The sequence below is a fragment of the Tachypleus tridentatus genome, chromosome 1 (genome assembly GCF_004210375.1).
Source record: "Tachypleus tridentatus isolate NWPU-2018 chromosome 1, ASM421037v1, whole genome shotgun sequence".
NCBI classification, from domain to species: Eukaryota; Metazoa; Arthropoda; class Merostomata; order Xiphosura; family Limulidae; genus Tachypleus; species Tachypleus tridentatus.
The window spans coordinates 83,881,457-83,896,050 of record NC_134825.1 but is presented as its reverse complement, the minus strand read 5'-3'; the positions used below and the strand labels follow the sequence as shown (position 1 = coordinate 83,896,050).

Genomic DNA, 14,594 nt, shown 5'->3' with positions numbered 1-14,594 from the left:
TTCAACCCTAACACACCACTTTGGCCTTGAATTCTTGTAGACGGGCAGCCTTGGGGTGGCCCCTCTAGGGTCAATCACCTGGTCCACAAGTGTTGTGGACATTGTATCTGATGCTGCTGTTTGGGTACTCATGAAACGTTGGCATTGCTGTAATGTCCTTGTTTGGCATTGCACTGTGTCCCCTTGTAGGGCTCCATGGTAGGTGAAGTAAGTGTGCAACGAAATATTCCTTTTTTCTTATGGATTTTCCAAATAAAAACTTAAATAAAATAGTGAAAAAACAGTCCATAGATAAATGACCACATCTTGAAAATTCTGAGCAGCAATCTTCAACATGTGTAACAGCTGTACCTCATTTTCTTACACTACATTCTCTTTCAAACAAACCTTTAAGGCAGATGTGATGTCTCCCTTTTTCATTCAGAAAGGATTAGAGGATTTTGCTGGCTCTTCAAGGTCAGTCAAAAAGTTTCACTCTGATGACATATTGTTGGAAACATCCACATCTCAACACAGTGAACTCCTCTTGCATTCAAAGACGATTGGGGATATACCTATTGAGGTTACACCTCATGCTACTTTGAATTCATCACAATGAGTTATTGTTGAGAGGGGTTTGAAGAACATCCCTGAATCAGAGATTCTTGCTGGTTTCTCCACCCAAGGAGTTTCTGCAGTGAGGTGTATCTCCACTCGCAAAACCCCTTGGTGTGGATTCCTGTATGTGGTGAGGGAACCTCCCATGGAAGGTTCTGTTCTTTCAGGTTACCTCCTCTGGGATCTAAACATCCACCCACGTGTTTGCTATGCGTAGCGACCCATGAAGGGGAGGAGAGGATCCTGGTGGTTGAGGGGTCCAACCCTTAACATACCACTTTAGTCTTGAGTTCCTATAGATGGGCAGCCTTTGGGTGGCCCCCCTTGGGTCAATTGGCTGGTCCACTTGGACTAGGGTCAACCAAGTACCAGTGTTGGAAATTCTCAACAGGTGTTGTGGACATTGTATCTGATGGTGGTGTTTGGGTATAGTGCTCACGAAACCCTGGCGCTGCTGCAGTGTCATTGCTTGACATTGTAGTGCGTCCCCTCGTAAGGCTCCATGGTGGGTGGGGTCAGTGGGCACCGAAGTTTTCTTTTTTCCTATGGATCTTCCAAATAAAAATTTAAATAAAATAGTGAAAAACAGTCAATAAGTAAATGACCACATCTTGAAGACTCTGATCAGCAATCTTCAACATCTGTACAACCAGTTGTACTTCATTTTCTCATCCTACATTCTCTTTCAGAAAAACCTTTAGGGCAAATGTCCCCCTTTTTTATTCGGAAGGGACTGAATGGACTTGCCTGCTCTCCAAAATTGGTAGAGAAGCTTCAATCTGGAGACATTGGTTGAAACATCCACATCCCAACACAGTGAACTCCTCTTGAATTCAAAGGCAATTGGGGATATACCAATTGAGGTTACACCTCATGCTACTTTGAATTCATCACGAGGAGTTATTGTTGAGAGGGATTTGAAGAACGTCCCCGAGTCAGTGATTCTCGCTGATTTCTCCACTTAAGGAATTTCTGCAGTGAGAAGCATCTCCACTTGTAAAGATGGGATTACACTGCTGACAAATATCCTTGTTTTGATATTTACATCACCACATGCACCTGCCACCATCAAGGCAGGTTATCTAAATTGCAGGTACGGCTGTATATTCCAAACCCTCTCCAATGTTTCCAGTCTCAGAGGTTTGGTTACTCAAAGACATCATGTCGTGGTTCTCTGACATGTGCTCGTTGTGGTGGCAAGGATCACGATGCCTATGAGTGTGAAATGGACCCACATAGTATCAATTGCAATGGTTCTCACCATTTCTACTTTTGTTCTTGCCCTATATAGTTGGTGGAAAACAGAGGTGCAGCATTTAAAAATGACTCTCAACATTATATATCCTGAGGCTCAGAAATTGCTGTTCACCACTTCATCTTGGACATATGCTGCTGCACTTCCTTCCACAACTACAGTGGGAGTGCAGACAGATCTTTCTGTGCCTAAAAGGGAATTGTTCTCCAAACAAATGAAAAACCCTTTGACCTCCATGGTTAAAAAAAAGTTGATGTATCAACTTCTACACCCATCCCTGTTCCTCTCATACATTTCAACAAACCCCAAGATTCACATCCTTTGGTTTCAAATACAGGCATTTCTTCGGATACATCTTTTTCTCCTACCCCAAGATGCAAAACAATCATGCATTTGCATCCTCAGTCACTGGAATCCCCTTCCAACAACAAAGATCTGCCCAACCGACCCAGGGCAGGATTCATGGAGGTGGACAGGCCTCCCCTTAATAAGGACAGTAAGGGAAAAAGACGTGGTTGTAAACAGAAGGTTTCTCCACCCAATTCGCTTACACATAAATAAAAATGGCCACCTTGATAAAATGGAACTGTCGAGGTTTACGTTCTAATCTGGATGACATCAAAGCACTGATTGCTTCCTACCATCCTGTATGTCTCTCTCTACAGGAAACATTTCTGAAACCTGCTGATACAGTTATCTTTCAGAGTTTTCTTCATACAGAAATGGCAGGCTGTGTGATTGAGTGCGAGGAGAGGTGGCACTGTTGGTTCATCAGCATGTGCCCACCCTGTCTTTGCCACTCGAAACACCCTTGGAGGCTGTAGCCATCTGTATTTCCTTGGGTTGTACCATCACTGTTTTTTCTCTCTACCTGTCACTGGGAGAGACCTATGATCAATCAGACCTTGATGCTTTCACTGAACAGTTGCCATCTCCCTTTTTAATTATTGGGGACTTTAATGGGCATCATCCACTCTGGGGAAGTGCTGATAATGATGGGAGGGGTTGCTCGATACAGCATGTGTTCTCCGATTAAAACCTTTCTCTTTCAGTAGTGGTTCTTATACTTATTTTCATGCACTTAGTCAGTCTTTTACTGCTATCAATCTCTCAACTAGCTCCTCTTCACTATTCTCCCACTTTTCATGGAGGGTTGACAATAACCTATGAGGCAGTGATCATTTTCCTGTAATTTTGAGAGAGACTGGCCGTGGTCAATCCCACCCAACCAGCATGCCCCAGTAGAAGCTGGATCAAGCAAACTGGCCCTCTTTCACTGCTTGTGTAGGACTTGATCCTGCCATCATCTGTAAGCCATCAATAGAAAATTGTGTGCCAGCAGTGACTGACTGTATTATACAGGCAGCTGCTTAAAGTATTCCTAAAACCCCAACATATTTTCTACTATATCCTCGTTTGTGGTGGAATCCTGCCTGCCGCATAGCATGGAACACTCAAAAACAGCCTTGGGAGACTTTTCGTAGGTATCCCACACTCTAGCAACTTATCGCATCTTTTTTCTGCAGGCCGTGCACATGCTCGGTGGGTAAGACATCAAAGCTAGAAGTCTCTTGGATTAAGTTCACAACCAGCGTATCTTCTACCACCAGTTCCAAAGTTATATGGGACAAGGTTTGAAAGGTCATTCTTGATCTTGCTCTCTGATGGTCAGGAAGTAGCTGATACCTGGAGCATTGCCAACACTCTAAGTGAAAGCTTTTGCCAGGTATCTAGTATTTCTGCTTCATCCTCTACCTTCTTAGCCATTAAGACTCGAGCAGAGCGATCACCTGTTTCCTTTTGAGCTGATTGTCTCTTTGACTATAATCGCCCCTTTACACTGGTGGAACTCAAACTAGCCCTTCATTGGTTTGGCAGTACATTGGTCAGACGTGGTGATGTACACTATGAAATGCTGCACCATCTGTCTCCTGCTTCTCTTGCTATTCTTCTGATTATTTTTAACTGGATCTGGCAGGAGAATGTTTTTTCTGATGCCTGGCACCAGGCTGTTGTTCTACCTTTCTCTAAGCTAAACTGCTTCTCTAATGCCATCCAGTTTCTTTGATGAGTTATCTCTGTAAGACCTTAGAGAGGACGGTTAATGCTCCTCTTGTTTGGTTTTTCGATTCAAACAACCTCATCTTGCCCACCCAGTGTGGGATTGTGATAACAGTGCTCCACCATGGACCACATGATTCGAGCTACAGACTGCCCTTAATTGTTTACTGAAATGGACAACAGCAATTGGTTTTATCTTCTCTCTCTCTAAAACCGTTTGCATGCCCTTTTGCCACCAACAGGGTATTCATCTTGATCCTGAACTCTGTATTGGTGAAGTTGTGCTGCCTGTGGTCCCTGAGACAAAGTTCTTGGGGCTTATCTTTGACCTTAAACTGACATTTATACCACACTTCAAGGAGCTACAGTTCAAATGTACAAGAACACTGAACATCCTCTGTGTCCTCTCTTCCACCACTTGTTGAGCAGATCGATATTCTGTGCTAAAGATATATGATGCTCTTATTCAATCGAAACTAGACTATGGATCACTGATTTGTGGCTCTGCCATTCTCTTTGCCTTGGAGATGCTGGACCCCATTCATCATCAGGGACTTCAGTTCTGCACTGGGGCTTTCCACACTTCCCCATCTCGGAACTTGTACAGAGAGTCTCGTGAACCTCCTTTGCATTTCTGCTGTTTGCAACTGTCTTTACTGTATGCTTTGAAATTCAGTTCCTCATGAAAGCATCCCACCTGGGGTTGTGTTTTCCTTCCTCAGTGGGCCATGGTTTTTCAGAAGAGATGATCTGCCATTGCTCCTTTTGGCCTTTGTATCCAGGTGCAGTTGGATGAATTGGGTCTGTCGTTGGATAACATTGCTGTATTCACTGGTTAGCCCATCCCACCATGGCTTATTACAGTCCCCAAATGTGACTTATCTTTAAGTCATCTTAGAAAAGTATTACATTCCTGATTGGAAATACTGTCTGTTTATTACTGAACATCTTTTGAACCATCCTTCCATTCATTCCTATTTATACAGATGGTTCAAAATCAGGTGACTCTGTGGGCTCTACCATTGTTTGTTGTGGTTTGGTGGTTGCGTGCAGAATCCTATCTTCAGGTTCTTTGTTCACTGCTGAACTGTATGCCCATTCTCATGCCCTGGATCACATAGAAGCTAAGCAGTATACAAATTGACTTGCTTAGGTCTCTACTGGCCCTGAAATCGCTTCACATTAGTTCTCACCCTGTTCTTGCCAATATTCAAAACTGAGTGGCCCATTTTCCCTTAACATCTACTTCTATCAAGTTTTTCTGGATACCAGACCATGTTGATATTTGCAGGAACGGGCTCGCCGACACTGCAGCTAAATCTGTTTGCTCTGGCACTATCACTGCTGTGCCTGTTCTATACATGGACTACGGTCCTATATTCAAGTCTTGGTTCTGTGCCAGTTGGCAGTCGACTTGGAGTGAGCAAAGTGAAAACAAGCTCTTCCAAATAACCGCTCTATTGGACTTTGGCCGTCTTGCTTCTGTAAGGATCAGAAAGAGAAAGTTGTTCTAACTGGACTACACATTAGTCACAGTTTTTTATCTCATTGTTTTCTTTTATCTGGGACTGTATTGTTTGTGTATCACTCTTGTCACAATGAGCCACGTTTTACTCTTTTTCCATTGTTATGACTGTCAACGAAGGCACCATTTTAAGTGTTTGGTCCCAAGGTTTGTCCATAACATTAGACAGTGTTATTGGTGATGGTGACACTGTCAACCTTAGAAATGTTTTTAGTTTTTTTAAAGGCTATTAATCTTTCTAATGCTATTTAAGTTTTATACATTAGACCTTTTTTAATATGATTCCCTTTTAAGAATCAAAGTACATCTAGTTCGATTTGAAATTAGAAAATGGCTGTAATATCAAATAACTTGAAACCAGTATTGAAAAGGCCAACTTCAGGTGACTGATGCTGGTGTTTGAACTAATTACCTGTTAATCATCCTGGTGAGTTATAATAGTTAAAATTTTGCTACAAGTCTTTTAAAACTTTTATTACTTTTTGAAAATGGACATAACATCAAACAATTCAAAACCAGAACCAGAAAGGCCAACTTCAGGTGACTAATGCTGATTTTTTAACTTTCCCATTTGTCATCCTAGCAAGTTATGATAATTACAGTTATGCTACAGAAAGTACTTTACAGCTTTTAATATTATAGTTTTTCTCTTACTGCTGTAGACTAGATGTAAAAATTGGATTTAATGCTATTTATGGTTTTAATTCAAAACTTAAACTTTGTTTTACCTTAATTTCCTTTTATGAATTTTAATAATTTATTTTAATTTTAACTTTTTACTGGATGTTCAGTGCAGATATCCTACTTGCTTTGAGCCGTAAAACACCAAACCAACCAACCAATCCTCTGGCTGTTGATGCACTTAGTCAGGATTTGAGGAATAAATACCTAGATATTTATCTTCCCATCCATCTTCTTCCCAGGGTAAGTTTTACAATCAGCACCCCTCTGTGTTAAGTCCTTCTGCTTGTTCCTTAGTGGCCAGCACAGCTGTGGTTTCTGTGGCTTCTTCACTTACAATCTGCCTCTCTGGCCTTTCATATCCTCTGTCTTCATGCCATTGAGAGTATTGTGGTGGTATTCTACTGGGGTAAATGATAAGATGTCCTCATGTCTGATGCTTCATCTCAGGGGATGTTTTAATATTGTATTTCACCCTTTCATTTGGTCAAATAATTTATTAGATTGTTTCCACATGTCTCATGAGATTCCCTTTGTTTTTCTGAACTTTAGGTGAAGACAGTATAATCCTCTTTTCTTACTCCTACCAGTTGGCTTGGTTTTAGGTTGTAGTTGTTTACTGCTGGGTTGATCCTTTTTTCCTACTCCCACATAGATGTTGATTCCCAGTGGTTGGGGTTTAGTTTGTAGTTGACTTACCAACAGTATGATCCTTATCCTATCCCTTCACAGATGTCGATTCCCAGCTGCTGGATTTTGGATGAAGTTGACATACTGTGTACGATATGTTGCAACCAAGCTACTTTACACCTTGAGGCAAATCCTATTACTCTTACCTGCATTCATGTATTCTATGAGCTTTAGATTCTGATATATAGTGGTTCATATCCCTGTCAAATCATTATTTTTTCCTGGTTGGATGTGCTCCTCCCATCTTCTGCTTTTGTCTGTGACAGCTCTTTCCACACTGGGTGAAGAGTATACCTGGTACATTACTGTTGTGGTCTCCTATGTATGACTTTCAAATGTGAAGAACTACTTGTTTAGAGTGTTTTTTAGGTACTTTCAAGGAATGCTTCTTTGTTTTCTCTTGCAACAGTCCTTTCACCTGTTCAATGTGGAATTCTGACTAGTTATGTGAATGGAAATAATGAACCATATCAGAAGTAATAGTTTTCTTATACTGAAAATATATTTCTGTTAATATTTCTGAGATTGCTCTGTGTGAATAGCTGAATGTGATATCAGTTTTTTTTTTTTTTTTGTCAAGGTAACAGGTGGTAATGATTCTGGGGTGACTGTGTGGTATCTCAATGAGCTTCTGTCTTCATTACAAGTAACTTCTGTAAAGTTACCTCAGGTAAGTATACAGCTTAGTTAGAAATAATTTCTAAATTGTTTTTGTAATTTACTTTAGAAAACACAGTTTACTAGTTAAATATATATGCAAAAACGGCTCGTTTGGGTTGAGAAAATATTTTACATAGAAGAGCGAACAACGTTTCGACCTTCTTCGGTCATCGTCAGGTTCTCAACCCAAATGAGCCGGTTTTGCATATATATTTCTCTACAAGTGGGTTTTCTCGACATCACTAGTTTACTAGTTACCCCAACGTGTGTTCCTGCATAATTAGTTGCTCCAGTGTATACGAGGTCTGTTCAAAAAATACGCGGACTGTTTGAATTACGCGGCTCCAGTTGGTTCCAGGGGAATCCGCTTGGTGTCGCTAGGTTTGCACAGATCAGCTGATTACGACGCCATATCCCGATTGCAGATATCTTCATTTGTGTATTAGCTACGCAGTTTTAAGTGAAGTGCGATTTTTTCGTTTGGCGGATTTCAGAATGAATGACCTGAAGGAGCAACGACTTGCTGTGAAATTTTGTGTTAAACTTGGAAAATCTGCGACTGAAACTTTTGCTATGCTTAACACGGCTTACGGTGATGTTGCTATGAAGCGTACGGCACGTTTCAAGTGGCATGAACGTTTTAAGGATGGTCGACAGTCCATTGAAGATGATGAGCATCCTGGATGTCCTTCCACGTCAACTGACGACCCACACGTCGACAAAATCAACACCCTGGTGCGAGCAAATCAACGTCTGACTGTCAAGGAGCTTGCTGAAGAGTGTGGGATATCAGTTGGATCTTGTAACGAGATTTTTGAAGATGCACTGTGTTGCTGCGAAATTCAGCCCTCAGAACTCGTGAGTTTTTGGCCAAACACTCGGTCACTGTTCTTCCCCACCCCCCCTACTCATCTGACCTTGCTCTTTGCGATATTTTCTTGTTCCCCAAACTCAAAAGACCCTTGAAAGGAAGAAGATTTGAGACGATTCCCGAGATTAAGGGAAATGCGACGAAGGAGCTGGAGGACATTAAAAAAGAAGCGTACCAGAAGCATTAAGCCGCGGTATTTGGGGGGGGGGGTCAACCTGCTTAACCGCGGCTTAAGTGGTCCGCGGCTTAAACCTTTGTGACTGAAAAGCCGAAATCGCCAAAAGCTCCTCCGAGGAGCCACATCCGGGCCATTGCATGATCATTATATCGGATTATCAAATTAAAAATAATACTTTAATTATTGATCACTTTTTTCACGGATTTACCGCGGATTAACTTTAATGTATGGAGAGGTGTGATTCGGTAACAATGGTGGCCTCCATAAAGCTGACATAGAGAGCGGATAAGGTAGATTAACGGTCGATTTCTATTGTAATATATTTTATTTATTTCCCAAATTAAAGCACATGCTTTTTAAATATCCCCTTGAAGTTATAAAGCCAGGATTAAATTTGTAAGCCGCATTTTTACACGTTCTTAAATTAGGGGTGAGCTGCGATAATCCTCGCTCACAAGACTTGCTTCAGCGGCTTAAGCGATTTCGCGGTTTACTGGTCCGCTGCTTAATGGTGCTCCACTGTATGTAATTCTGCGTAGTGTCAAAATTGCAAATTAAAATCTTACTTGTTACTTGCATATGTAAATTGGATGAGCATAAACCTTTACAATAACATACCTTCTTTAAATCATATCGTAAAAACAAACACAGTAATTACAAAATAAGTAAGCTCATTTAATTTTAGTTTAATAGTGTTCGTTTTGTTTTCAAATAGTTAGACATCCAGCATTACAATATCTTTACAATTGTGTAAACATTAATATTTAAATCAGTGTGAGAACTAACTGATTAATTTGATATAAGTCTAATAATAAGGACCTACTATATGGGGCTTGGTCGAATTGATCAATCACACAACCATTTTGCACCCCTTTAATGTCATTGTAGTTTTGTTACTACTAACTATTAATATTGTTTGTGCACCTTCATAAAATTTGGCAGACTTTCAGTACACAAGTCTTATCCATGCAACAAATAATTTTTTTTGGGTGAAGTGTTTTTAATAAATTACAAATAAATTTTTTGTGATTATATATTGAGTCTATTGTTTTAATACTCTAAGTGCAAAGTGATTTTCATGTTAAGATTAAAAACCCTTTTTTTCATCTTTAAAACCTCCTTAATACATTTCAAATCTTTGTTCTCAGTAAAACTAAATCTACCAAAATAAATCAAAATTACCCATTTTTTTTTTTCTAAAATGATTTCAGGTTGTAGCATGAAACTGTGTTTGTTTATTGTAAGTAGTTTTAAACTTTTAACAGTATACATCTATTTATATTCGAATTTTATTGTTTGTTGTCCTTTGAACCACATGTAACTACCATTTGCACCATTATAAGTTATAAATCTCTTGGGAAACCTGGGGCTCAGGTTAATGCTGCTGAATTATGTTACCCAAAACTTTTTGTACATTTCTTATGAAACATTATTATTATTTATTTTACCTGATCTCACCTTACGTAACCTAGAGTTTTCTATTTTTTTCATTTTAGCTAGTTTTATAATAATAAATGAAGAATGCACATGAAAAAATAAGAAATAAAGATACCTATCTTTTTTTTTCCATTTTAGCTGTCAACCATCAATGACATTTAATACTACTTTTTATAATAATGGTAGTTGTGCACTAAATAGATTTTATTTCATTAAATAATGCACCAAAGAACATAGAATAATAACATGTAAAAAAAAATTGACAATGCTCAACATTTCTGGTTTTATATCTATATGCCAATAGCTGTTACAAATTTTTTCAAGCTAGTTGATATGTTTCCCATGAGAACAAAGTTTGTATTGAAAGAAAAATTGAGAATTCTCTGTTCAGAAAACAATGTAATATAATATGTCATTTTATAGATGAAAACTTTGACTTTCTATTGATTACAAATGCAGTGAAGAATGCTCGTGGTAAGAGGGTTAATCTGTAGATCAGTCTTGAATATTTCTGTGCTGGTAAACTTTACATCAAGCAAAATGATGTTGATCTTCCTTGAAGTAAAAAACATTTTGGATTTCACAGCACTTACAAAGCACACATATATGAGAGTGTGCTTTACAGACATGACAGATGATACACATTCACACTGTTCTAGTATAATGTCACTGAAAATTTGTTCCAAATAAAATTTTGGCTCACACTCAAGATTTTAACAAGTGAACATTCATTATATTTTGATAGCAGTTTCTTCCCTTTGAAATGATTTTTTAGATATTGTCTAATTTTATCTTATTCTACCTCAATTTCAAGTATATTAAGTGTTTTTTTCCTAACTTGCACATAGTTCAACAATAGTATTAATCTGTTTATCTGATGTTTCTTTTTTATTGTGCTGACTAAGTTTTCTTAAGTACATGTGAACATAAACAGAAAGAAAACATATTAATAAATGAAACTTTTAACTCAGAATTTAAATTGTGATTTTATCTTTATGAACAACAAATGAGTAAAGTTATGTTTTGTAAATGACATCTCAAATTTAACAGGACATCCAATATCCTACTGTTAGAATTGAATTAAGAATTCTTCCACATGCTGTAATATTGACATTGTTGAAGGTTTTTTTAAAATACATTTTTACCTCTTTTAGTATGCTGCTTTGCATCATTTTTTATAGTAAATTTTATATCTTTGGGTCATAACACAAATTAGAAAATTCTAAACTTTTCCTCACATAAAACCCTTTTGCAGAATTGATTTTGGCACCCCAGGAGATAATGTAAGTAGTAATAATGCTATTTTTGTTATTGTTAGTTTCAGTAACTAACAATGGCTTTCCATATAGTTTATCTAAAATTAACTTTTGAATCTGGTGTCTAATCTTCTGACAATATTAGTTGGATCCTTTCTTACTGACTATGAAGATATTTTTATTATTATTTTTTGTATTTTCTCTTTTGGATTGACCAAATTGAAATTAAGTATATCTAAGCAGTGATATGTATAGTTTGCTATAGATATTCATCTGGACATTTAATCATCTCCTGCATATATGTGCCTGATTTGTTTTTTGCATCAAGAAATATGCCTCCTACTCCATAAAAGATATCTGGGGGTGCCATCTGTTAGGTTTGCTTGAGTAACATTAGTTTGTTTTGTGATATAGTTTATTTGGTCTTTATGACTTTTTTATATAACTGAGAACTTTACATTACAATGACACATTTGGACAATCTATGCTGCAGATTTTTCTACCTTTATCTTTTGTCTGCTTTTGGAGTAATTTTTTTTTAAGTGTGAAAAATGGTAAAGTCAAATTTTATTACCTGCTACATGATTTCTATACTACATACCAGCCTTAAATATATTGATGAACTAATAGTTGTTTTGAAGGAATTCTTTTGCTGTTCACTCTTAGTCTTTGACGTTTTTATATATTTTTATGGTCCTTGTGTGGGTGATGGATGATACAGATTTGTATTTTTCAATTTCTGATTTTGTATCACCTTCCACTTGTCATGATTAACATTTCAAGAAAAGCAGCTAATAACCAATATTATATGCTGTGATGGTGTACAGAACAAATGAACGTGAATTTACATGCTGTTCACCAAACATATTTTAGTTTGAGTGGGAAAATTCAGCTTTCTCATGATATATGAACTACACTAACCACAGGAATATATTAAGTAGTTAAGATCTATATACGTTTGCACAACAACAGCTAGGAAAGGCACTAGTTGTTGGAAGTGCTACAAGAAAATGGTAAAGGAAATGATTTATTAGCATGGAGATTGAGTTTGCCTATAGTATGTAACAATGACTCAAAAGGAACTCTGATCTAGCTGGACAAGTCATTACATTGTACTCTCAAAGATTGGTTTGTTGACTTGTGAATTCCAATGAATGTGAACCATGTGAAACACATTGACAATCTACATCCATATAAACATTTAGTATACTGGCTCTACTAAGAGAGAGAAGTTGAGACTGATGAGTCAGAGAAAAAAATGCTATCTTATGTCATGCTATTCACCTCATGAGGAAGAAAGAGCTAAAAGCACTTACCTAGCTATCAGCAATTAACAAGGTAAGGAAAGGGTAAAGTGAGAGGTGGAAGACATATTTGACAGGTTGCTGAGATGTCTCAGTTAGCCTTATGTGCAATATGGCTGGAATTGGTCAACTATCAGGAAATTATGATTAGTTGTTGATCACTTAGCAACTCATAGATGCAGTTTCAGCATATCATTAATTTGTGTGAATATAGTAGCTATAAGTTTAAAAACTCAGCCAAAAGAGCATTATTACCTTTATATTTTGAGTATTTAGGTGGTATTTTATGGTACAACAGAAGTACTGCATTATATGATTGCTATTTGGTTACTTCATTAGCTAGAATGACCATATGGTTGAAAAATCAATGACTGAAAGGAAATAATGTTCCCTGCTATACAGAGTGAATTTTCTGAGGTGATATAAGCTAAGTGATGAAAATTTTTCAGTACATACTGGCTGGTCCTTGCTAGATTTTTTCCATCACTTGAAAAATGGGTGATGTTTTCATATAGTGATGAAGTTGTTTAGTCTGAGTATAAAATGATAACAACATGGGTATTTATCTTGGCTGATGAGAATTTTACTGAAAAGTCTTAATTTTTCTGAATTCTATTGGTGATTATTTATTTTGTGATACATAGAAAGGAAAAGTGTATTTGATGGCTCCTAGATGCCAGCACTTTACAGAATAGCAGTTACTATCAAAGAAGACTAAGTCTTAGCTTCTGAAAGTAATAAGAGAAGGTTATCAAGGCAGTCTGTTAAAAGCTACTAGAATATGTGACAGTGTATGATGATGATACATGTATATGGTAACATACGTGTATAAATAAATATGCATGTAGTCTTACATGTGTATGAAATTTACATAGACATTTATGAGTGTTGCATAACTCATAAATTAGTTATACAAAAAAATGCAACTGATAAACAACATTTGAATGGAAATAGAGGATTAGATGTGTGATTTGTCTAGACCTTGTGATATGAAGTTCACTGTGATTGCCGACCTATACGGTATTGTTTGAAGATACAGTGAACCTCTTATATTCATTAATACTTGTGAGAGAATGTTTCTGTTTTGATGTTAAGAAGTTTGGCATATAATGAATTTTAATGGAAAGATAAGAGTAAACAAGAAATTAACATTATGTCTGAGAGAAAAACAGTTTAATGTGGTGTTAGATGGTAAGAATAAAATATTTTGATTGGATCAAATTGAAATATTCATGAGTGAGTGAACTTATCAGTAGTAAATATAATTCTCCAACAATTATTTAAGTAAGTGTTAGTTTGGTGTTCCCAGTGTTTCATTTGGTTTTGATGAGATATTTTTAGTCATTAAGCACACATTTTCTGGATATCTTTTTATAATTTGTTCATTTCAGGAAGCAGTTATAATGCATAAAAATTAAATTTGTAATAGTACTACTGGCACTAGAAAGTAACATTTTTGTGGTGATACCTGGGTAATACTAAAATTGTAATTGAGAAGTCTCTGAGGAACTTTTAAGAATTCTGATGATTAGAAGTAGAAGTTGTCATCAATTAATCTGAGTGAGATCAAGCATGTAGGAAGTGTTGTTTACCTACAGTCCTGATGCATTTTCCTGGTTTCTAGCAGTATAATTATGAAGACACACTGTTGTGCCACTTGGACGTCTCTAAAAGTTATTTTAGAGCAGGACATGGTTGTAACTGAGTAGTTACAACCATTTTACAACTTAAACATCTGGCTAATCCTTATGTTTCAATCCAGAATTTTCCTTCTTAACTTCTCTGACTATCTCTATCATCAGCTAGCAAGCACTAAATAATTTTGCTTTGTTCAGAATTACTGCAAAACATTTTGATGACAGTCAGTATACCCTAGACTTCCTTTAATTATCGAAATGGAGACATGACCATCTCCAGAACTGCTAATGCTGACTTGCCATTCACTATGGCTAAGCCTATGAATAAAGATGTATTGCCTGCTGACACATGGAATATAGGAAGGTTCATTTCATCTGTCATTGAGCTGGTTCTGCTCTCTTCTGAGATCAGAAATTCCCATTGGCCATAGTATGTCCTATG

At 37.2% G+C, this 14,594-nt stretch overlaps 1 protein-coding gene across 3 annotated transcripts in view; it reads left to right on the top strand.

Moving 5' to 3' along the window:
- LOC143254038 (tRNA (34-2'-O)-methyltransferase regulator WDR6) overlaps positions 1–14,594 on the top strand; it is a 66,315-nt gene that overhangs the window by 18,139 nt on the left and 33,582 nt on the right. For all 3 annotated transcript variants that reach the window (XM_076508774.1, XM_076508787.1, XM_076508783.1), the window contains one exon: positions 7,390–7,479. In XM_076508774.1, the coding sequence (XP_076364889.1) occupies positions 7,390–7,479 (90 nt within the window). The remainder of the gene's footprint in view (positions 1–7,389; positions 7,480–14,594) is intronic.